At 35.2% G+C, this 23,988-nt stretch overlaps 3 protein-coding genes across 4 annotated transcripts; 2 read left to right on the top strand and 1 right to left on the bottom strand.

Moving 5' to 3' along the window:
• Positions 1-2,812: 2,812 nt before the first annotated feature.
• Positions 2,813-8,126, top strand: LOC121234665 (autophagy-related protein 16). Of its 2 annotated transcripts, XM_041130701.1 has the most exons (5): positions 2,813-2,950; positions 3,191-3,317; positions 5,592-5,773; positions 6,058-6,253; positions 6,844-8,126. In XM_041130701.1, coding segments are annotated over exons 1-5 (1,530 nt in total). In that variant the 5' UTR covers positions 2,813-2,948; the 3' UTR covers positions 7,867-8,126. The 2 variants fall into 2 exon arrangements, with proteins under 2 accessions (XP_040986635.1, XP_040986636.1); XM_041130702.1 differs by lacking the exon at positions 2,813-2,950 and having other exon boundaries at positions 3,185-3,317; positions 5,366-5,773.
• Positions 8,127-9,697: 1,571 nt separating this feature from the next.
• On the top strand, positions 9,698-11,704 carry LOC121236075 (vignain-like). Its single transcript, XM_041132566.1, has 4 exons — positions 9,698-10,348; positions 10,641-10,876; positions 10,953-11,093; positions 11,185-11,704. Exons 1-4 carry the CDS (start codon positions 9,910-9,912, stop codon positions 11,449-11,451), a joined length of 1,083 nt encoding a protein of 360 aa, XP_040988500.1. The 5' UTR covers positions 9,698-9,909; the 3' UTR covers positions 11,452-11,704.
• A 4,171-nt stretch (positions 11,705-15,875) lies between these two features.
• Positions 15,876-18,252, bottom strand: LOC121235181 (BTB/POZ and TAZ domain-containing protein 1). Its single transcript, XM_041131464.1, has 5 exons — positions 17,988-18,252; positions 17,721-17,854; positions 17,188-17,491; positions 16,743-17,062; positions 15,876-16,213 (listed from the first exon to the last, which is right to left on the bottom strand). The coding sequence occupies exons 1-5, from the start codon at positions 18,129-18,131 to the stop codon at positions 16,024-16,026; spliced, it is 1,092 nt and encodes a 363-aa protein (XP_040987398.1). The 5' UTR covers positions 18,132-18,252; the 3' UTR covers positions 15,876-16,023.
• Positions 18,253-23,988: the final 5,736 nt, after the last annotated feature.

Raw genomic sequence — 23,988 nt, 5'->3', positions numbered from 1 at the left:
TTTTATCAGTCACTATTTACCATCTCACACCATCGATCCTATAAAAAATACTCATACATTGTATGAAAAATACCATCACACACTATCATAAAAAGCTATTGGTGTGAAGTGTGTGTTGTAAGTAATTGTTGATTTATAACAAAACTCTTAAAAAAATAATCACTTAAGTAAAATATTGGTCATCACCTTCGTATATATGCAATCAAGTATGTTCTTATTATTCTTGAATCGGTCTCTCCGGATGAATTCCTCCACTTTTTCCTCCACCTTTTAATAAATTGTCCCGAATCTTGGAGTCCCTTTGAATGGCCCATGCGTTAATGTACGTTAAACGCACCTACGCTAGTTGCTTTATAACGGAACATCATATATATATATATATATATAGCAGTACTTTCAGATCGATGTTTCTCTGGGGAATCAAGATCAGATGCACACGAGCGATCGAGCATTTTAAATAGCCCAAATGTTACACTTTCTAATTCATGAAATTAGGGTTTCTCATGAGCCATGATCAGCTGTGTCTTTGACCACTCGGTTGTTGTCACAGAAATATTTGCTGTAATTCCCACAAACATGATGATCTGATGTTTTCAGATTAAAAAAGCAAAAAACACTATGAGCATGTGTCTGTTTGTGTATATGTATGTTGATCTTGTGTACGTGTATCGATGCCGTGTGTCGGTTGTTTTTGTGTGCATGTTAAGACAATAATTAATCTGTATTCTTGCTCCTTAATTAATTGCTGATAAAGAATACATATCTACCTATTGTATCTAACCTCAGACCCTTCTGAGCACGTCCCCTAATTCCCTCGACCAATGTCCCGATCGTACGATAGTTCATCCTATATTTTTTGAACTTTTTCTTTTGTATTTTTAATCCATTTCTTCAATATTCGTCTTTCTTTAAATCCATATGCAATCAAGGCCCAAGGGAAGTCTTTTTCTAACATATAGTGCCTCGCAATTACAAGAAATCAATTACATGATATAAAGATTTAAGTAGTTTGAAAATGTATTTACATCTACAAAGCTACAGATGATTTTATTATTTTGAGAAATAACATAATATATTTTTTTTATTGTCTAATTTGTATATCTTTAATAGTTTTACGTCATCTGTTAAATTTATTTTACTATAAAATTAACTTTCCAATGTGATATACCATATCAAACTACTTTATTTTATGAGTTTATTTTTATAAACTCTGCTTTTAGCTAAAACATTTATCTACATACATACATATTTCATTGAGCAAGTAGACGGGTGGGTACCCTATACACCACCAACTCATTTTTAAAAATAATAAAAATACGTACCCAGCCAATTTACCTTGCAGTAGGCCACCGCTTGCGCCTACAGGACAACCAGATTAGGAGTGTAACTGATTCAGTTCGAATCGAAAAAATCAATCGGACCGAATAGTTTGGTCTGGACTAGACCAAACCAATAAAGAGTTTGGTCGGTTTCAATGCTTACCCCTTGCAAAAATAGTAATCGGTCTGGTCTTGGGGTGTGGTTTTATTAGATTGGATCAGATCGAAATCGACTGAATCACTTACATATAAAATTTTTAAATATATATTTATATATATAATATTATTTTATATAGTAGTTATATAAATTAATTATATAATTTTTATCTAATTTATTACCATTAACTATATAAAATGTAAACTAATACATGCTATCAATTATCTTAATGTCAGATATAGGTTTTTCATTTTGTTGTTATGTTGCATTTTTTCCTTTTCTTTAGAGCAAGAAAATATATAATAATTTGGGGCCTTAATAAGTGGTGGGGCCTGAGGCAGTTGCCTAACTCGCCTACCCCTTAAGCCAGCCCTGAACTAAACATGAGATCGGGACAAATTAAATCGCATAAAACGGATGTTGAACGTGGCACATATCCCTTTGTACCACAACTGGCCCATGGACTATGGAAACCAAAGATATAAACTCACGCGTAGCGGCGTAGGGTAGAGATAAAATAGAGGAAATGTGTAAAGGAAGGAATGGAGGCAACAAAGGAGTAGGGTTTTGAAAGAGATGAATAAATATATATAAGAGTATTGATAATGGACTAGTCAAATACTAATGCATGTCTAAACTTTAGCTAGATGTGAGAAAAAATCTCCACATTAGATTAGTCAATAGTTCAAAACTTAAGATTTGAGCTACAGTAAATCTTGAGTGCTCTCCAAATATGACGAGTTACTATTTATTATGAAAAATAATATTTTATTATTTCATCTACCTCACTCTCTAACTAAATTTTAGACTTGATAATGGCCATTGCCAATGCTCTAAGAGATAGAAAACAACATAGTATTATAAAAGTAAAATGTTTACAAAAATCGATCAAAATGGGAGCCCGAGACTCTTTATTTGTAAAATACTCTCTCAATTGTTAGGCCACTCAAATGGTTATCACTTATATTACAATTTTAAATATATTTTAGATTACATATTAGAGTTGGAGTTCGGAAGTCAGATCTAACACCAACATTGACTCTAACTTCGACTCTGACTTTAACTTTTTCTTTTCATTTTGGAATAACTCTGATTCCAAACTCTAATTTTTCCAATTCTAAATGGGAGTCGGCAGAAGTTTTGCACACCCTTACCTAAGAGTAATCAATCGGTCCAGTCCGGTTTGAAAAACAGATAGATTGTAATTTCAGTACATAACCTATCCAGACGAATTGCTAGACGTCGAGCGGGCAAGAAAAGCGGGCCCTTCGAGTTGAGTCACTTACTCGGAACATATTGCAATTTGAAAGAAAAAAATGATTTTTTTTTAATATATCTGAAATGGTCTTACGTCCACGTAACACTCTGCGTCGATCTTTCCCCGAGACAGTACTCTTTGAAGAACACGACAGCTCCTACTCCCCCAACCCTAATACAATCGGTAGCTCAGATACCTTCCGATTTGATTAATTATGTAAGTACACATTGTAACTTATATTCAAACGAAACTATTATTTGTTTTTGTTAATATTTTGTTTGGTTCTATGAAAACACAAGGAAAGAAAAAATATATGAGAAAATTTAGGAAAAGAAAATTACAGTCTTTTTCATACAAAATCACCTGAGTTCAATTCCACTCAGATTGAACATATTGAATGGAGTTCTCCGTTTGTTTTCCGATGGTAGAGGGAATGACGGTGCTGAATCTTTCCAGGTCACAGGACCAGATAGCGAGGGAGGCGATAAAGCACGCTTTGAAGTCTCTACGGAAGCGGCATTTGCTCGAAGAAGGTGCTCATTCTCCGGCTTTCATCGCTCTTTCCAGACCAATCGCCTCTCAGGTTCTCTCTCTCTCTCTCTCTCTCTCCCTCCCCCCCCCCCCCCCGAGCCCCGGCGGGGGCCCCGATCCCCTTTCAAAAGTGAAGATTTTTATTTTTCAATTTCTTCTGCTGTTGAACTTGCAAATCATTGGGCACAATGATTTGGTGTTCGTTGGACAGCAAATTAATTCAAAACTGGCAGTACATATGAATTTTCTGAACATAAATTAGGCGAAAGGTTTTCTGAACAGTATATGTGAATTTTTTTGATAAGTACGATAGGTTTTATTGGATAAAAAAGGTGCTACTCCAATACACAGGAAGTATACAAGATATGCACCTAAATAAAAAAGAGAATAGACCTTGAAAGTCTTGGAAACTAGAAGTTGCTCAAAAATATAGTCTTGAATTCCTGCACTGACTTCTCACAACCTACATAGGTAAGGCAGACATCTTACAACCAAGGATACCCAGAAGACTGATGGCATTCTCTACACTACTAACCACGAGCAATTCGAAATTTGCCAAATTAACCTTCAAAGGAAAATTGCTTCAAAACATAGAGATAAAAACCGTAGCTGGTGAAGGGGATAAGAGTTTGCTTCACAAAATATTAAAGTGTAGTTGACAAACAAAATATAGGAAACACTAATTTCCTTGTCCATTTCCTGCACTCACAGAGAAGCCTAATAGCAGACTCCCATTTGATGCAGTAGTTCTTCCTGCTCGGCACCTCCATAACTAAAACAAAAGGCATAGGTGATAGGTGTCCCCCTCTCATTATCCTCAAGTGCTTATCAAAAATCGACGTAGGATTACCATTCACCAACACATAAAAATGCAGCAAGGAAATACAAGGCTCTATCCAATTATGTTGTTTCTCCCTAGAGCCACATTTTCACTACAAATCAAGTAGGAATCCCCAATTCAAGTGATCATAGGCCTTTTCAATATCCAATTTGCAAAGTAAACTTGGTAATCTCAATGTCACATCTTGCCGAGGCATTACTTATATATATATATATATATATATATATATATATATATATAAAAAGTATCTTGTTGAGACATTGAAGAGTAATGTGAACTAAATCAAGAATTTGTTCCTTTGACATTTTGTGAATTGGAGATAAAATTTTCCGATACAGTTTTACTTTATTTGTGAGGACTTGCAAAATCTTATAAGTGCCACCCACAATGCTAAATGGCCGAAATTCCTTGATGTCAACCACCCTCCGCATCTTTGGAATAAGGGCACTGTATGTAGTATCAAGGCTCCATTCAAGTTTGCCTTCCCTATGAACTCATGAAAAACGTTTGTGATATATTCTTTTACGATATGAATAATGATATATACAAGCCCTAAATGTACAAACCTCGCAAAGGTCTTTTAGAAAAAAAGTGCCACCATGAAAAAGTGTGAAAAAACTCACTTTTTCTTGGTGGGGCCCACTTTTTTATAAAAGGCTTGCACAAGGCTTGTGCATTTGGGGCTTGTCCCTAGCCTTACTCTTACAACATTCCAGCAAGCTTGAAAAAATTCATGTAGTAACCATTCGGACCCAGTACCTTGTTAGGCCAGCAAAATTCTTCCTGTAGAAGACTTCTTGCACCAATTTGGACTTAAACCCCTAGCAAAGGCTCAAGTGAAGTGTTTTTCAGTATTTTGAGAAGAACATGCAACGGCATTGACACAAGTATAAAGTTTATCAATCACCCTTCTGCCGCCAGGAGCAAAATACCACCCTAAGTGCCTCGATTCCAAAGCACACCAATCTCCATGCTGGCAGCTCCACAAGTTATATGTAATACTTTGTGGCATACGTTTCGTCTTTGTTTGTTGGAGACTATTGATATTGACTTTCTGTTCTCTAAGTAAATTCCCAATCTATGGCGATTATCCTCTTCATTCATGCCCATTGCATTCCAAGATAACAATTTGAGCTTCATGAAGAAACTGAAAAGCTCTTCCCCATAACTTTGCCTCTGTGGAGCTACCATATCTGAGTCATAATTAATAGAGCTGGTCAGCCTTTTTATCTCTCTAAGACCCCTATTATCTGATTTAGGGCTAGAGGTTCTGTCTTTTGGGCTCCTACTAGTTTCAATGGCTGCAAACAACACTGAGTTCCTCTTCAAACTTTTCCCATGAAATTCCAACGAAGTGGCTGCAAGCACCACCATGAGTTCGTCTTCAAACCCTTCGATACAGTCCTAGTTTTTGAGCCATTTGCAATGTTCATTTTAATAATTCTGAATACTTCGAATTGAGATTTCTTGTGCATGATATTTAAGGGCTCAGAATGGAAAGAGAAAGCAGAAAATCTGGAGTTGGAACTCCAGCAATGTTACAAAGCTCAATCTCGGTTGTCCGAGCAACTTGTGGTTGAAGTAGCTGAATCCCGAGCTTCAAAAGCCTCACTTCAAGAGAAAGAAGCAGCAGTCTCAAATCTCCAGGCAGAGTTGACTCAAACAAGGTTACCTTCTACTCATTTTTTGACACTTTTGAACCCTCCCCCCCCCCCCCCCCAAAAAATAAATAAATAAATAAAATAAACAAATAAACCACTAGACCAATACTACTCTTGAGACTTTCTCGGCGTTGGGTGAATGGATTATGGATGATTCCAACTCCTAGGCAATCCTCTTGTATATGACCCACGTACTTGGGCTTTTGCCTATTCCTATGATCAATAAAATCTTATTTACTGATAAAAAAAAAAAAAAAAAGGGATGATTCCAACTTAGTTACATGCTGCAGGGATGAATGTTCTCAATTGAAGGCAGACTTGGAAGAAAAGATAAAAGCTTTAGAATTGCTTATATGTGAGAACCATCAACTCAAAGCGCAACTGGAAGAGATGACTATTAAAGCTAAGAATGCCGAGGCTGAAAATAAGATGTTAGTTGATCGCTGGATGCTGCAGAAGATGCAGGATGCTGAACGGCTCAATGAGGTATTATTGTCATGTTGCAAATTAAAGCATGGAATTGAAATTAGGTATAGTTTAATGGCAATACATAATTGGCTACTAGGGAGGGAGGGAGGGAGGGCGGTTAATTGGTGCTGTAATCAATTTTGGTGTCCTCATTATTTTAATTCTAAATTTGTCAATTTTTATAGTCTTCTGGTATATGAAGAAAATTCTTCTTAGTTAAAGGCGTTGCCTTCAAAAGTATTTCTTTGGGTTATAGGCCTGCAATGATTCTTAAGGAGCTCCAATTGTAATCTTGACTGGCCCTTTCTGGGTGTAGGACTAGATGTGGCTTAGGCCTTCTTGAGTTAGTCATTCTTTAGTTTATTCAACAATTCAAGAGTTATGTTACCTTATGAAAAATGTGGAAAGCCATTATTAATCAACATGGATTATTTATGCGAACCTAACCTTTCTTTTACCAATAAAAAAAATGAACATTGATTATTGATGCTATTTGGAGTTCTTTTCCAGTTTCCCCTGATTGTAGATGAGTTTAGGTTTATTTATTTTCTACCTTCTGTACATACCAAGTAACCTTTCCTTGCTTGAAATTTATATGATCTTTTTAGGCAAATGCACTTTATGACGAAATGGTTAATCGGCTCAAGGCTAGTGGTTTAGAAAATCTTGCTAGGCAGCAGGTTGATGGTGTAGTTCGCCGAAATGAAGATGGTGCCGAATTCTTTGTGGAGTCAACTGTTCCCTCCCTATGCAAGCAGAGGATACATGCCCATGAAGGTGGTTGTGCCTCCATATTGTTCGAGTACAATTCTGCCAAACTGATTAGTGGAGGACAGGACCGATCAATCAAGATGTGGGACGCGAGCACTGGAACATTAAGTCATACGCTTTATGGTTGCCTTGGCTCTGTTCTCGATCTTACCATTACCCATGATAATAGATCTGTTATTGCAGCAAGCAGCTCAAACAACTTATATGTATGGGATGTCAATTCAGGTCGTGTACGCCATACTCTTACTGGTCACACAGATAAAGTTTGTGCTGTAGATGTAAGCAAAATATCAAGTCGTCATGTTGTCAGTGCTGCTTACGATCGTACCATAAAAGTTTGGGACTTGAATAAGGGTTACTGCATCAACACAATCATTTTCCCCAGCAACTGTAATGCTCTTTGCTTCAGCATGGACGGACAAACCATTTGTTCTGGTCATGTTGATGGGAATCTTCGTTTATGGAACATTCACTCAGGAAAGCTACTTAGTGAAGTTGCTGCACATTCACTTGCTGTTACATCTATTTCTTTGTCTCGAAATGGAAATGTAGTATTGACTAGTGGAAGGGACAACTTGCATAATTTGTTTGATATGCGATCTCTAGAAGTTTGTGGCACACTTAGAGCGACGGGAAACAGAGTGGCATCGAATTGGAGCCGATCCTGTATCAGTCCAGATGACAACTATGTAGCTGCCGGATCCGCCGATGGAGCTGTTTATATTTGGTCCATTTCTAAAGCTGATATTGTCAGCACTCTGAGGGAACACACTTCTCCTGTGCTGTGTTGCTCGTGGAGTGGGATCGGGAAACCTCTAGCCTCAGCAGACAAGAATGGAATTATTTGTACCTGGTCATGATATGTTTGGTGTCAATATGATAAACGGGGGACATGGAGTCTGGTAAATTGGTAATGCTCAGTGTCAAGATGGCCGGCCAAGTTCTTCTCTCTTTATTTTCATACGGTAAATATACACATTGTATACAAGCTAACTTGGTGTGGGGTTGGTGTAAGATGTTCATTGTTCTAAACTCGTATCTGTGATTTATTCTCCCTCAAGAGAAGAAACGAAAGGAAAAAGATCTTCTATCATCTAGTGCATTTAGAGTTTATGTTTCATGGCTGAATGTAAGTTGTAACCACTCATGGCTCTGCTAGTATGCAATAAACCTGTACTTTAGAACCGGCTTCATTTTTCTTCCTCCTTTAGCCGTGCACTGGAATTGAGGTTTATTTTGGATGTCATACAGCAACTGCTTATCGAAATCATCTTTATTTACCAGAAATCGGGGCTTGTAGCTTGATAGTTTCCTTGTAAGGGGATGGGTTACAATCGCAAAACACCCATGTTCTTATTTTCTTGTAGGAAATCGAGTCATTTTTGGTCCCTACCAAAGGAAATTGCCTTGCACTCAAGTTCTGCCAAACTAAGGGCCTTTGTGGCCATCAAGAAACGAGTAAAAACGTACAATCTCTCTCTCTCGTGTGCATGTGTTACGTGTAACTGTAGAAGTAAGTGACGGTGCCCAGCACACCACGCTACTGTCCTGCAAGCAATGCCTCAAAACTCTAAAGTGGAATGATTACAGTTTTGCGGTTAGGAGGTGGTGTTATCAGTATGGGTTGCGTTTTCCAATGGAAAAGTTTCGTGAAAGAATATTTGATAGTGAAGGGGGCCTTGTGATTCTTGCTACATTGGCCAACAGACTTGGATAGGCAAAACCAAGTAATTAACTATGCGACAAAACTCGGAGCTTTCTTATGTCACTCTTGTATTCATGACTGCAAAACTGTAACTAAAAAGAAAATTTATAATCGAAATCAAATCTATTTGCAACCTGCAACAACGTGGTTAACTTTACATAATTTGATTTGTACAAGAATTTTAAAAATTAAATCTCTTACAAATCAAAATTTATCATTTAAGCGGTGTTGAAGTATATGTTGAGGAATAATCTCATATTACTTGTAGACAAGATCTTGGGCATGTTTGTAAGAAATGAACAATTCTTTCTTATAGAACCGGTTTTATGAGATGAATTAGACTCATAAATTTCTTCAATATACTCTTTACGCCGCAATGCAAATTTGTACACAGCAAAGTTGTAAGAAAAACGAAAACAAAATAACAACAGTAATATGGTCCAGATGCAATCATTCCCATAGATGATATATATGGTGGTATATGGACTCTCTCTTCAGTTTTTTTTAACTCACGTATTCTCTTTTGCTTGAGTTTTTTTCATTCTTTTCCTTCTTCTTTACGTGTAACCTTGAAGAACTCCATCATCGGTTAAAGTTCATCAACTGCAATATCAATATGGTCGGTATATAATAATAGGATTACTTACAGAATTTCTCATTTTTCACTCTGCTTTTTCACTTTATGACTAATAAATCCGTCAAAACCATTTCAAACCAACTGAGTTTCGGTTAAAGATAAGAGTAGCTATAAGGACTTTATTTCCCACTTGCAACAAGTCATGGCTCAAAGCCATTACAGAAGTAACCAATAACCATACTCCTCGTCTCTCTGCGTAGCACGCATCTTTACGTCATAAATTTAACCTCTAATTACCTGCAAAACTACTCTGGTCCTACTTTTTCTTACACTTTCAAAGGTATATATGTGTGAATCAGCTCGTTTACACACAAGACTTTGCTTGCAGATGTGAAACTGACCCACTTATCTGCTTCGACATAGTTCTTAAACCCTTTTCTTTTGGTCGTTTTTCAATGATTACAGGAAATTGTTGATGCCGATAAGTTACATGTAACCTCTCCATTTATGATACATTGTTTCTTTTGTCCGCTTCTCAATCTTTTATTCCGTTTCTCTATATAAAGCAGTGCCAAGGGGTTCCATTTTCCGATCTTGTGTTGAATCCTAGCAAATTGTAAAATGAAGTTCTTTTGGGGTGCTCTCTTGCTTGCTTTGGTTCTTGGGGTGGTTGAGTGTTTTGATTTTCGCGACAAAGATTTGGCTTCCGAGGAAAGTTTATGGGACTTGTATGAGAGGTGGAGGAGCCACCACACGGTGTCCACGAGCCTTGGTGAGAAGCACAAGCGTTTCAATGTGTTCAAGGAAAATGTAATGCATGTTCACAACACTAACAGGATGGAGAAGCCATATAAGCTGAAATTGAACAAGTTTGCAGACATGACTAACCATGAGTTTAGGAGCAATTATGCAGGCTCCAAGGTTAAGCACCACAGGATGTTCAGAGGAGCTCAACATGGGAGTGGGAGCTTTATGTACGACAAGGTGAACAGTGTTCCACCCTCTGTTGATTGGAGGCAGAAAGGTGCTGTGACCAGTGTTAAGGATCAAGGAAGTTGTGGTAAGGAAAACATGTCCATTTGTAACGACTTTACACCGAGTTTTTGCATCTTTTTCTTGTTTGAACAAATCAATTTTCAAGCCCGCTTATCATGTAGAAGACTATTGATACGTCAGCCAATATAAACAAAAATAAATAAATAATGAGTTTCACAGTAAGTAGTGTGTTTACACATCTATTCGTAAATAACAGAACTATTTCTTGTTTTCATCTGCCTACACTCATTTTTGTCACGCACCCACATGACTTAGTAGTTTTGCTGTAATATGTAGTTGTTGTCAATGTTATATAGGTAGTTGCTGGGCATTTTCAACTGTGGTGGCGGTGGAGGGTATTAATCAAATCAAGACCAATAAGCTAGTCTCTCTGTCTGAACAAGAGTTGATAGATTGTGACACTAAACAAAATCAAGGTTGCAATGGAGGGCTAATGGATTATGCTTTTGAGTTCATCAAGCGAAAGGGGGGCATAACCACTGAAACTAATTATCCTTACGAAGCAGAAGATGGAACTTGTGATGCTTATAAGGTTTGTATTTTTTGTTGCCCTCAAACTCAAATCAGATTTTGTTGATTAATACTTAAGGCCTGTTATCATCTTGCAGGGAAATTATCCCGCAGTGTCAATTGATGGGCATGAGAATGTACCTGATAATGATGAGGATGCATTACTTAAAGCAGCTGCAAATCAACCTGTATCCGTAGCCATAGATGCTGGAGGTTCTGATTTCCAATTCTACTCGGAGGTGCCTTTGATTAATCATCCAAAGTGGCTAAAAGTTCAAAAAACAACTGTAACTGAGTTTTCTCTCTTAATTTTGTTGTTCATGATTGCAGGGGGTTTTTACAGGAAAATGTGGCACAGAGCTAAATCATGGAGTTGCAGTTGTAGGCTATGGAACAACCCTCGATGGAACCAAGTACTGGATAGTGAAGAACTCCTGGGGACCTGAATGGGGAGAGAAGGGTTACATAAGGATGCAGCGCGGCATCTCTGAGAAGGAGGGGCTGTGTGGTATAGCAATGGAAGCTTCATATCCCATCAAGAACTCTTCAACTAACCCTGTTGGACCTTCATCTTCCCCTGCTAAAGACGAATTGTAGACAAACACTCACCATTGACTTCGCCTTTTGCTCAAACTCAGCTAGCTGTTGTTTCTGGTGTTAAAAGTTGCATGTCTCATGGTTTTCATGAACAAATAATGTTTTCTAAGAGATTGATCCTAATATGTCAAATAAGACATGTCTGAGTGAGTGAAGGCTATCTTTCAAACTTTTGTTGCTATCACTCAAAGTAAAAAAAACAAAACAAACCAGCTTGTAAAAGTCATTATAGTAGAAACAACCATGTTCATCAGCATGTCTACTCAAGAAAATACAGGTACTCAAAACAAAGACAACACTCCAGGAAAATACAATAGGGAATGAGCTCAATCTATAACATTCCCGATTCCCAAATCACAATACAGACAATAATAGCTTTTTCAGCCCCAAACGGCCTGAAGTTCCATGCAAATACCCCCAACATATATATCAGAATTCCAAACACAGCATCATAAGTTATTTTTCAGCCATAGCATCTGATTGGGTCAGTGTAACCCTTTTTCAGCAGACTGTTTTGTGCCCTTACATCCTCGATCTCTTTTCAAGGTACTGTTGATGATACGCTTCCTTTAATTCTGAGGCCAGACATAATCTGCTTCTCCAAAGAGTAGGAATATGATGAAGGAACCTAATCACAAACACGAATACAAGGCGCATCTTCATTGTCATGTTTTCCTGAAAACTGACTAATTTGGGTTTAAGCTCCCTCAACTTATCTTATTGTCCACAACCAAATAAAAGGGCCCATAAATTTCAGAAGGGCCAGTGTGCATTTGGGTATTTACTTGGACTAATCTTAAGTTTAGGCTGTCTATACACCAATTATTCATAAAAAGCCCTAAATTGTGTATGAATTGATCATAACTTGAAATAGTGCATTAAGTTATAAATTCTTTTTATTTTAAAATAGATTTAAGGTACTATATATGATATCAAGTCATATTAGTTTGCAAGGAATTTTCAGTGTTTTCTTTTTCTTTCTCCGTTAAGAGATTATTTTAATAGAGTATATATTAAAAATATAATACAAGAAATTAAATTTACTGATTCTTATCAACTTAAACTTTTAGAATTAGCGGTGATTTTACATAATATTAAAGTAGATATCTTGAGTTCGAATCCTGACTCTATAATCTATCCATTTAATTAAATATCTTACTTGTTTCCATTTAAACTTTTAAGACAAGTGATGATTTCAGTATAGATATAGATAGATTAAGAAAGTGTGATATATATTCGAGTACTAGAGTGTAAGAGTTGACGATGTTGATCCTTTTAACCATTCCATTAATGGAGGTTATAAGTGACACTTCATCGTATCCCTTTAATCAAGTATATAGCAAAAACCGTGGTGGACAGATTGGGTCAAAAAGGGCCATGCAGTTTAGCTATTTTGCAACATTGTTGTTGATAAAAGGCAAAAGATCAGGTCCCTGTTGATCACCACGAATGATCATAAACGATACTAAAAAGTTATGTACATATCTCCACCAACAATGATATTCTAAGCGTTAATGCTCCCTCATCACTCTTATGATTATGAGGTTCGTTGGTATCCCATACACCTTAAAATAAAAAAATAACTACTTTTTAAATAAAATCATTTATGAGAAAATTCAAATAATTTCTGCTATATACTTATCGGATGTTGAAGTTCCGTATATTCTTTTAAAAAAAATAAATAAATCTCATATCTACATAAATAAATAAATAATTATTTTTTTAAACGACGGACTCACTAATTTTTTTAAATTGAGTGCATAAGATTTATATACTTTAAAAATGTATTTAGTATACTCTTTATCTTTTTCTTTAATATTTTACATCACACTTATTTTATTTATTTTTATTTTATTTTATTTTATTTTTTTTAAATTAATTGAGTTCTTCTATTTATCATTCATACATCACATATTTGATAAGAGAATAAAATTAAAAATTAAAAATTAAAAAATTATATATAATATGTGATGTGTAAAAATAATAAATATAATTTTTTTTATTTAATTATTAACCCAGTATCTCGTGAATGGACAGGAGGCTGGCTGCTGAGAAAGGTTTGAGAGGTGCATTTAAAACATTGGCCACGAGAAGATTCCTTGTTACTGCAAGGAAACATCATCGTTCTCTGCACGTTTCAACTTTTATCATCGTTATACAACTTTTTTTTTTAAAAAAAATCAAATTGACACTGTGAGATTGCAATGACCATATTCAAACCAATTTACACGACCAGCTGGTCTAAAGCTGCCATTTTTTTTCTTGCTTTTGCCCAACACTATTTCACCCTCTTGGTAGACACGAGGAGACAGATTGGACTAATTATGCCTTTAGCCTTCTAATGTAATGAAAAGCATTTTCTTTATTTTTATTCCAACTTAAGAGCTCAAAGTAAGAGAAAAATTGAGTCATGAAATAGCTCCCATAAGAAAAATTGAGTCATGAAATAGCTCCCATATCATTCATAACATATTATTTATATAAATTTTTTCAACGTTAAATACACATTAAATATTTAATTAAGTTTTCATCTCTATACCACTCGAGGCTTAGAGTCTGAAAGTTTAAAATTCCTTCAAAGAGTTAGGGACAATTCGTTAGGTTCCGTTTAGATGTTGAGTTGAGTTGAAATAGATTGAGTTTTTTATGAATAGTAATGAGTTGAAATAATGAAGATAAGTTTAGATGGATTTATAGAAAGTTAAAAAAGATTGTGGGTCCTCATGTAAAGAATTGCTGAGTTGAAAAGGATTGTGGATTCTATATGTAAAGAAATTTTGAGTTGAAATGAATTTAATGATTTGAGAGTTAAGTATTTAAATATTAGATTCAGCTTAAAATTAAACTCAGTTCAGTCCAAATGTCAAAATGGAACAGATTTAGAATATGTTGAAAATTTAGGTATTAGAAACCTAAACATTATATTCCTGATAATATTCTCCAACCGCGGTATCTTCCACTCTTAGATATCTCATGTCATAAAATTATAAAAACCAACATAATCTTTATAATATAAAATTTAATTGTATTTAATTAGTTGATACAATCTCTGAGCTGCAAGTTGAATACTTCTTTTTTATAAAGAGCAAGCTTTTTACCTAGCTATCAAATAGTAGTAGTTAAATGAGTTTAACTTATATTAGGGTTTTAATATAGTGCCTGGTATATCTTATTACCATTTGAACCAAATTAAATATTCTTTTTGAACTTGACCATTGAATAAATGATTGATTGAGTACCCAGCAACCAAGCACCAAATAAATGAGTAATACTACTCATCATCTCAATTTCTATCATTTTATGATGTAGTATTAGGTGATTGAAAAGTATTTATTACATTTCACTTGTAAATTTATTATCTAATATTACATCATTAAATGATGAAAAGATGATAAAAATTATGAGGATAAATAGATTTTTTCTTCTCACAAGTGTGTTGAATAGGCCAGCTAGTCGTTTGGGTTAAGATCTTTAAAATTTAATTGGTTTGAGATATAGTTACGAATTGATAGGCCACGATTCTATCAACATAAATAATATTAGATATAGTTATAAATTGTATAAATATTAAGTATTTATTTTAAAAATGAGAAATATACTATTAAAAGATTAATTTTTTTTTTATAAAATCCAAATTCCAAACATGCATTTGTTGCACGTTTTCTAGGTTCAGGGCGACGGCAGAAAAGAAAATGAAAAAAAAAAAAAGAAAGGGATCCACTTTTAAGAAAACCATCAGCCATCAGGCATAAAGTCCTGCCAGGAATGATTATTAGATTTAGGGAAACCATCAAAGTCCTACTAGTAATGATATTAATTATGTAAATAAAGCTTTGCATGCAGAGTACGAGAGGATATTTGAATTTGACAAACTTACGTGTCACTCGGTCTGCCTGTCTTGCAAATGTCAATCTCTCCGCCCAATCTGACCAATGCGATGATTGCAGATATTGAAAGTAAACAGACGTCCAGGAAAACTGAAAACTACACCACATATTTGACAACTACTATTGGAGGCTAGAGATCTTTCACAGATAGATTTGACAATTGCTAAAACATCTTCCACACCTCACAAACAAATATCAACCATTGAGGCCACTCACAAATAAATATCCGTCTTTGGGGCATCTGTTTAGATGGGAAATGGATTGACATCGGAACTTAAAAATTAAATAAAATATTATTTTTTAATATTATTATTATTATAAGATTTGAAATTAAGTTTATAAATTCATACGAATAACAATAAATATTATAAATTTATTTTCCTACAAAATATTTGATTGATGGGTTCGAAAAAAAGAAAGACAAATTTCAACAAAATTAATCATTTTAGGTAACATAGGATTTGCATAAATAAGAGAGATTACAAGCAACCAGTACTTAACACTTTTTACCACCTTTTTATTGGTTTGTACTGATTAAAACATGTCATGCACAATAGGACATGATGAATAGGCATGCCTCCATTTAAAACCAGTAGGACATGACGATTTCCTTCCATGCACATGCCTATTTGAGTGAATACATTGAAACTAAATAACAAAAAACTCAGTACTAATAATTAATTAATTAAAATCTGAAGCTTCTAATCCCATGATTGTGGGTCTGATCTTGGAGTTGTAGTTCCTGATCTGATCTTTTCCTCTTGGGCAGAGCAAGGGAAGATATTGCTTTGGCTGACACCACCTTCCTCACCAGCAACTTCCACCTCGCATCATCCTTCCTTTTCTCCTGCTGCTGCATTTTCAGCTTGAATTGCCTGCACCCACACACATCCCCATTACAACAACATCAGTGCCCAACCCTTGACGTGACTCGGAATAATCATAGCCAGCTAGCCATCGTTAGGTAAATGGGAGAGAAAAAAAAAAAACATGCGAATTAAATGGACCACATATTACATTAAGAAAAGACAAAAGTAGATGTGGTTAGATATTTATTAATTGGAAGCACAAGTATTTGGTTAGATTCTCTGTATTTCAGAAAAATGATAAGTTCACGTTCAGAATAAATAGTATTCTAGATTATTTTAAAATAATAATAAAATAATCTAGAATATCTGAAAACAAATCAGAGCATAAGGGTTCAATTCTGAAATTATTTAGCCAGTCTGGTTTGTCCAAACATGATACAATACAGCCAAACTCGTGTGGTCCGTCCAACTAATTAATGGTCCAGATGAGTATCATTCATGTCGTATGGTCCTAATCCTTTTTTTTTAAATAAAAGGTATCTTAAAAGACATTTACTAATTAAAAAAAAAAAGTTATTAAATTTGATATAATTACCTGCAAAGAGGAACACGGCAAGAATCGGGTTGGTCGCAGATTGAGGCGTGCAGTCTCAAAAGCTGCCACATGCGCTTGCATCTCAAGCACCCTCCGTTTACTCTCTTCTTGCACGTGGCAAAGTGCCGAAACAATTGCTGCAGACCTTCACACATCGAGAATTTGCTACACGGCTCCTTCTTCTTCTTCTTCGGCTCCGCGTCGTAAGGCCCTACGCTTGTACACCCTTCCGTACATATGTGTTCCAAACACTCCATTGCCTCGCTCAGCTCCAGATACGTGCTCTGCGCCTCCCTGAGCCTCCTTGTTCTCTTCTTCCTCTGTTAATGTAATTTTCAAATCCGACCATCATAATATTAATTGCCGGTAATTTGTGATCTTAATTTGATGATTGAAATGAGAATTTTCAGAAAATATATATAAAGATAGAATGAGGATGATTTACCGATTCGGCTTCATCCATGAATTGTAAAATCTGGAGCTCGAGCCAAGGATCGTGATCCTGCAAGAACTGCCACCCTTCGGTCTTCTCCACGGCCTTGAAATGGTTGGCGACCAATTTCATGCACTTGAGATAGAGGTCGGGTGCGTCGCACATCCTCGCGAGTTGAAGCACGTCCACCACGTTCTCAATCGTTAGCCTTTCCACCAGAACCTTCGAGCATCTCTGCTTCAGCTGGGGGACATAGTACACGTGGGACATTGCAAGTAGATGAATTCCGTATTTCTCCAGCTCTTCTGCCGTGCACCTGCATCATGGGGGCACTTTCGTCATTTGATCAATCACCGACCAGATGAATTTTTTTTTTTTAATTAATTTGTGAAGAATCCAATTGGCCGTAAGGCCCGTAACATTTGAACCAAATGTCACGGCTGCTGGATTCCGTGGAGATGGTACTGGGGCTCTGAGAGAGAGAGAGAGAGAGAGATCGACGGCTGAGATTGCGTGAAGAAGCAAACCATCCAACCTATACCAACCTTGAGGAGTAGAGAAAGCGAAGGAACGCGACTACGGCGTCGCGAGGAACTCCGAGAATTGGAATAACTCGCTCGGAGCTCCGGTGCTTGCGTGGCCGGTCTATCATATTCTCCAGCACCGGTGACACCGAAGCCTTCATTTTTTCCAAAAAAAAAAATTTAAAACACGAAGGAAATATCAGATATCAATTCGAGCTGGGCAAATAATAGAGAGAGAGAGAGAGAGAGATTTCTGGAAATGAGAGAACGGAATTAGTGGTAGAATACCAGGATACTAGAGTGCACAGGGATGCGAAGTGCACCGGAGGTGAGGATGTGGAGGTCGGGCTTCGGTAGTTCCCGTGCAGTGGCAGTATAAAGGCCATACAGATCTTCGGAAATGCTAAGAGACGTGATTTGATTTTCTTCCATTGGCGAGAGAGAGAGAGATTTGGTTGTCTGTCTTTGTTGTCTGTCTTTAGTCGTGAGAGGGGGACTCGGGGAGAGAGGCTGGTTGTTCCCAGCTTTATAGACAGCGGGACTCGGGAGGTGGATTAAACGATCCAGCAATTTAACTATTTAAGCACCGAAACAAAAACGAAAAAAGACAAAACGTTCGGCCTCACTTCCACGCGCTATTACAACATTTCTGTCATCTGATCTTACATCATCCAAATCAGCTTAAAGAGATCAATTTATTTATTTAAAATAAATAATTAGAGACTAATTTATTTATTTTAGTTAATGACTTTTCAAATACATTTTATATCCCATTATTTTTTTTATATTTTTAAATAGTTTAAAAAAATAAATCTGAAAAAAGGAAATGAGAAGATATAATAAAAAAGGAGAGTGGAAGAGAAATTCATAAAATAATTAATTATGCATTGATGAAAAGTGTCAAATTACGTCCAGTTTGAATATAAAAAATTTTTCTTTTTATCTTATTTAATTATTATAATTTTTTTAAATTTTTATTAAAAATATAGTTATTGTTTTCAAATATTAAAATAATAATAATATTAAAAAATAATATTCTAATAATATTTTATTCTATATTTATCTTAATTCATTATCTAAACGAAAGTTAAATATAGATAACAAAATTGTATTATAGATTTCTTTTTGAGGAAAATGTTAGTATATTTAATTTTTTTAATTTTTTTTATTTACTAATTAAGAAACTAATTTTTAATATATTAATATATTTTTTATTTTTTAAAAATATTTAAATATATTAAAAAAATAAAAATAAAAATAAAAAATCACTGCTACCGGCACGCCCAGCTTTCAAAGCTGGCGGCAGCCGAGCAATACCCTTCTTTTAAATAATTAGATGGAGATGTGTTTTTAAGATTTCACTATTTACCTTTAAATAAATGAAAAATGCATTACCTATTGGAATTCTCAAATTCCCAACAACTTTCTGTCAAGATCACTGGAGTCAGTTGACATGTTTGTGTAGCAGCAGCTCTTACATTCTAAATGCGGGTGCTTGGACAGATGGTATTAATGATAAATAATAACTAAACTTAAAATCACATGAAATCTTCCATTTTATTAAGCGATGAACAAAATAAAAAAAGAGAGTAATATAAGCTTACCGGAGTTGGATCTTTGACAAAAATTGACAAATACAAGGGGCACTGCTTGACGGAGGGGAAACGCTCTACGAAAAGAAAATGTGTGTGTGCTTGGACAGATAATTATTATTCCTAAGACCAAAGTTATTACCAAAGTCTCAAAATTCAAACCCATAATTTTTTGCAATGTGCTTCATAAGATCATAGCAAAAGTGCGAACTAACAGACTGAAATTACTTCTTCGTGAGATTATCTCTCCAACCCAAAGTACATTTTTTCCTGTAATATTGATATCGAACAACAATATTGTGACTTATGAATCAATGCACACTATGAACAACAGAATGAATGGAAAATTTGGCTTCATAACATTGAAACTTGATATGAGGAAAGCTTACGATGTAGTAGAATATGATTTTTTAAGAGCAGTAATGTAAAAAGTGGGTTTTGTTGGAAGGTGGATTAATCTTATAATGAGATGTGTTAGTATAGTTTCATACCATATCCTCATCAATGGTACCCCTTAAAGAGCTTTCAAACCAATAAGAGGAATTGGGCAGGGTGACTCTCTATCATCTTACCTATTTTATTCTAAACTTTGAAGTCCTATGTGTCCTCAACAATGCAGAGACTTCAGACCATATCACAAGAATTACAATCTCTTGAGGTCAATTACACATTAACTATTTATTTTTTTGCATATGACAGTTTACTTTTCTGTAAGACAAATTCCTTAGAGTGGAGCAGACCACTAAGATTGTTGGAACTTTATGAGAGGGCATCAGGTCAAAGGCTTAATAAGGATAAAACCTCAATGTTCTTCAATAGGAATACCAAGAAAGAACTCAAAGACATCATTGTGGATATATTAGGCGTTCGATCCTCCCATTCTTATGAAAAGTACTTGGGACTACCTCCTCTTATTGGTAAATCTCGATCAAAGTCCTTCAAGAGTATTTAGGATAATGTGAGGAATAAATTTAGCAATTAGAAGGTGAAGTTTCTCTCCCTAGCTAGAACGGGATTTTTACTCAAATCTGTCGTACAAACTCTTCCAACCTACTGTATGGGAGTTTTAAACTTTCCAAGTCACTATTTAGGAAAATTAACAGAATTATACATAACTTTTAGTGGGGGTTAGAGAGAGAATAAAGGGAAGACTCACTGGTTACCTGGAGTGGGTAAGGCAAAGACTATAAGAGGACTCGTTTCATAGATTTGGAGAATTCCAACATTGCAATGCTTGTCAAGCAATGATGAAAATTAGTGCAGAACCCTGACTCATTGGCAACAAAGGTGCTAAAACCCAAATACTTCCCTGAGCCTAAATTCCTTAAGTCTAAGTTAAGAATCCATCCTTTGTCTAGAGAAGTATCCTGGCGACAAGACACCTTATTGAATAAGGAATAATATAGAGAATTGAGAATGAGGAATTTGTCAAAATTTAGAAAGATAAGCGGCCCCCTCAATGTAACTTTCAGAATCCAATCTGCAATGAGGGTTTTAAATGAAGAGGAAAAAGTTGATGTCCTGTTGGATAGAGATGCAAAATATCCTTCCAGTAAAGGAAGTCTTCTCGAATTCTAAAGGTAAGATATTATGCAAAATACTAGTAAGTCCTTGCAACAATCTTGATAAAATGGTGTGGAGATGCACTGCAAATGGCAAGTTCCCAATAAGAAATGCTTATTTTCTGCAAAGGAGAAAATCGAATAAAGGGACAATCTTCAAGCTGCACCAACAACCAATTAAGTTGGTCCAAGATATGGCAATTGAGAATTCCAAATGCTGAAAAAATATTTTTGTGGAGAGCCTGTCTTGATGCTCTCTCACAATCAAAATAAACTTGTTCAAGAAAAAGGTGGTTGAAAATCTTAACTACCCTATATGCATCAATGAAATCAAAACAATTGAGCATGCTTTTGTGGGATAGTAGTTCAGTAAAATATGTTTGGGAGAAATGCTTAATAAGGATACAAAAAACGTAGGATCACGTGGAATTGGAAGAGATAATAGCAATAGCTCGGAAGTTTTGGCTAAGAAGGAACTCATTTGTTTTTGGTGGAGAGTTTTGCATCCTAGTAGACTGGTGATGCAATCAAAACAGGTTTTGCATGACTTCAAAAATTGGCCCTCAAGAATACAACAAATGCTGCAACCCCCACAAGCCAAAATTGTTGCTAGGTAGCACCCCCGAAGGAAGCACAAAAGATCAACTGTGATACAGCAATTGACAAAACTCTTTGTAAAGTTGAAATTGGGGTGATTGTTCGTGACTAGGAATTCTTCCACTTTATATAAGTCCTAGTAAAAAAGTAGTCCTAAATATACAAGTTTTATATAAGTCCTTGTAAAAATGTAAAAAAAAAAAAAAAAAAAAAAAGGTTATTTTTAGTAGTGAAACCTGCTATTAAAAAAAAAAAAAAAACTTGTATCAAATTTATCTATTTGAAATTTGTACTTAGGATTACTTATAAAGAATATGGTATAATACACACGTCGCTCAAATACGAATCTAATAAAATTATTAGCTTGTGAACCATAAGGAAAAAAAAAAAAAACTGTTTCTGCATTTCTCACATTTATATTCATTAATTCGTTTTTTTATTTTTTGTCACCTGAATTTTGGCTTAAAAGTGTTCAGAATTTGTAAGCATATGCGCGTGGGGTGCGTCCAAATATTCACTGTCCCAGAGCAGACAGTAATCGGAGTTTCCATGTATACCCCCTTGCCAACTTGCCTGCCTTGTTGGAAAGTTGCCAGATATCTATCCATCTAGGATTGTGAAGGATGATCTGTTTAGGAATCCGACGTGGAGTGGATAAACGACATCGTCCCCAAGGGCCGAGGAGCTGTTGTTAAGGCCGAGCATTAATAAACAAGCGGCTTTTGGAGCATAGAAAGAGGCCTTTAACTAATGGAAAAGTCTGACGTGGAATGTAACTCGTTCTCATCCTTCCATCTATGAGTTGTCCATCGATTGCTATGCCAGCCAAGTTCATCACAACTATTCCCTCTTTCTTTCCAACAATACCAAATCAAAATTAGAATGAGAATCGATTTCTAATTCCATAGCGTGGTCAACATGTTTCTAACCGACATTTCTCTTATCATTGCCACATCATCTATGACGATGAATTTTGTTAAAAGAATAGAAATAATTTATTTTAAAAAATATTTTTCTTCATTTTAAATTCCGTCATTGATAATCACATTTATTAGGTGACATATTTCAAGTTGTTTCTATTTAAATATTTGACATATAAAATTACTTAAAATTTATCATATTAATAAACGTGACTAAAAGTAATAATTTTAAAATAATATCTAGCGTTATGAGTTCACTTCTTCTCCTTATATGCATAGTATAATACCTCACGAACCATACCCATTAAATAATAAAGATAATTGAAACTTCGAAACTTAAATTTCTATTTTTTTATTTTATTTTTATCAATATTCTCAATATAAATTCGAGACGATTTAGTTGTAAAAACACCACCTACCATTGGTATCGAACAGGTGATGAAACTGACGCTATTGCATGTCTGCCCAACTATTATTTTAACAATAACAATAGAAAGTGTCGGGGCCAACCTGTTCTTTGTACGCAATAACTCCACGCAGCTGCTGACTCAAGCCTCGTAGAAGCATCCTTATCTAAAATAAATAAATAAAGCTACAGTTCCCTCCTGAAAATAAATAAAGTACGGTGGTTTCGTCGACCCTTTCTTCACTGAAATCGAAAATATGGGAAAGAAAAAAAAAAAAAAACATATTTTACAAAGAAATGATATTTGCATACCATTCATTGGATTTATCTTTTTTTCTCTAAGATAGGATATATAAAATAAAGAAACAATATCAATCCGTGTAATCTCTTTAAAAAAATAATAAATATAAAATTTATATAAAAAAAATATTAATTTTTTAATAATAGACTCTACTTATTTTTAAAATGATTTTGCAATGATTGCTTACCCACTCCACAAGACCTTGTTTTTTTTTTGGAAAAACATGGGAGACCTCTTCGTAATGGTAGACACAAGTAAAACGTTTTGGATAATCTTTCTACGTATCTTTATCGGCAGTTTGAACGGTGATGATTCAAGCATTAATTCATGCAAAACATATATTCATTCGTGTTGTGAGAATGATTAGGTTGGGCTTTTGTGAGTATGATGATGAGGCCTTGCCGCCTTCGGCCCTAACCAGTAACAGCCCATAAACAGGAATTTCTTCCCAAAGGGTGATGATCCCTCGGGCCTCGCCCGACATGTATGTTTTAAAAGGCTGAAATGAAATCCCATTATTGCATGCATCCGAGGAAGAGGAGAATAAAGTACGGGGGCCCGCCCCGTCCTCTTCCTCGGCCTGATCATGTCATGATCTTTTTTTTGTTTTTTTTTTTTTTCCTGAAATTGCTCACAAAGTGATCAAAGAAATACAAATAAAAAAAGGGGGGAATTTAGAGAAAATGGGCCACTCATGATATTGAAAGAAGAGCAATGATAAAATAACAACCCAACTACAATTTATTTATAACTTATCAATAAAATAATTTTTTTAAAAATTTAAATACATTAAATCAAAATTAAAATAAATATTTCAAAAAAAATATTATTTTATTTCAAGATGGTAGAAAAATTGTAAAGGATTTGTTGTTTTGTCATTTCTATTGAAATTAAAGAATGCCTCTTGAAAA

The sequence above is a fragment of the Juglans microcarpa x Juglans regia genome, chromosome 6D, assembly GCF_004785595.1.
Source record: "Juglans microcarpa x Juglans regia isolate MS1-56 chromosome 6D, Jm3101_v1.0, whole genome shotgun sequence".
NCBI lineage: Eukaryota > Viridiplantae > Streptophyta > Magnoliopsida > Fagales > Juglandaceae > Juglans > Juglans microcarpa x Juglans regia.
The sequence above is the reverse complement of the archived record's forward strand: the minus strand, read 5'-3'. Positions and strand labels throughout refer to the sequence as shown.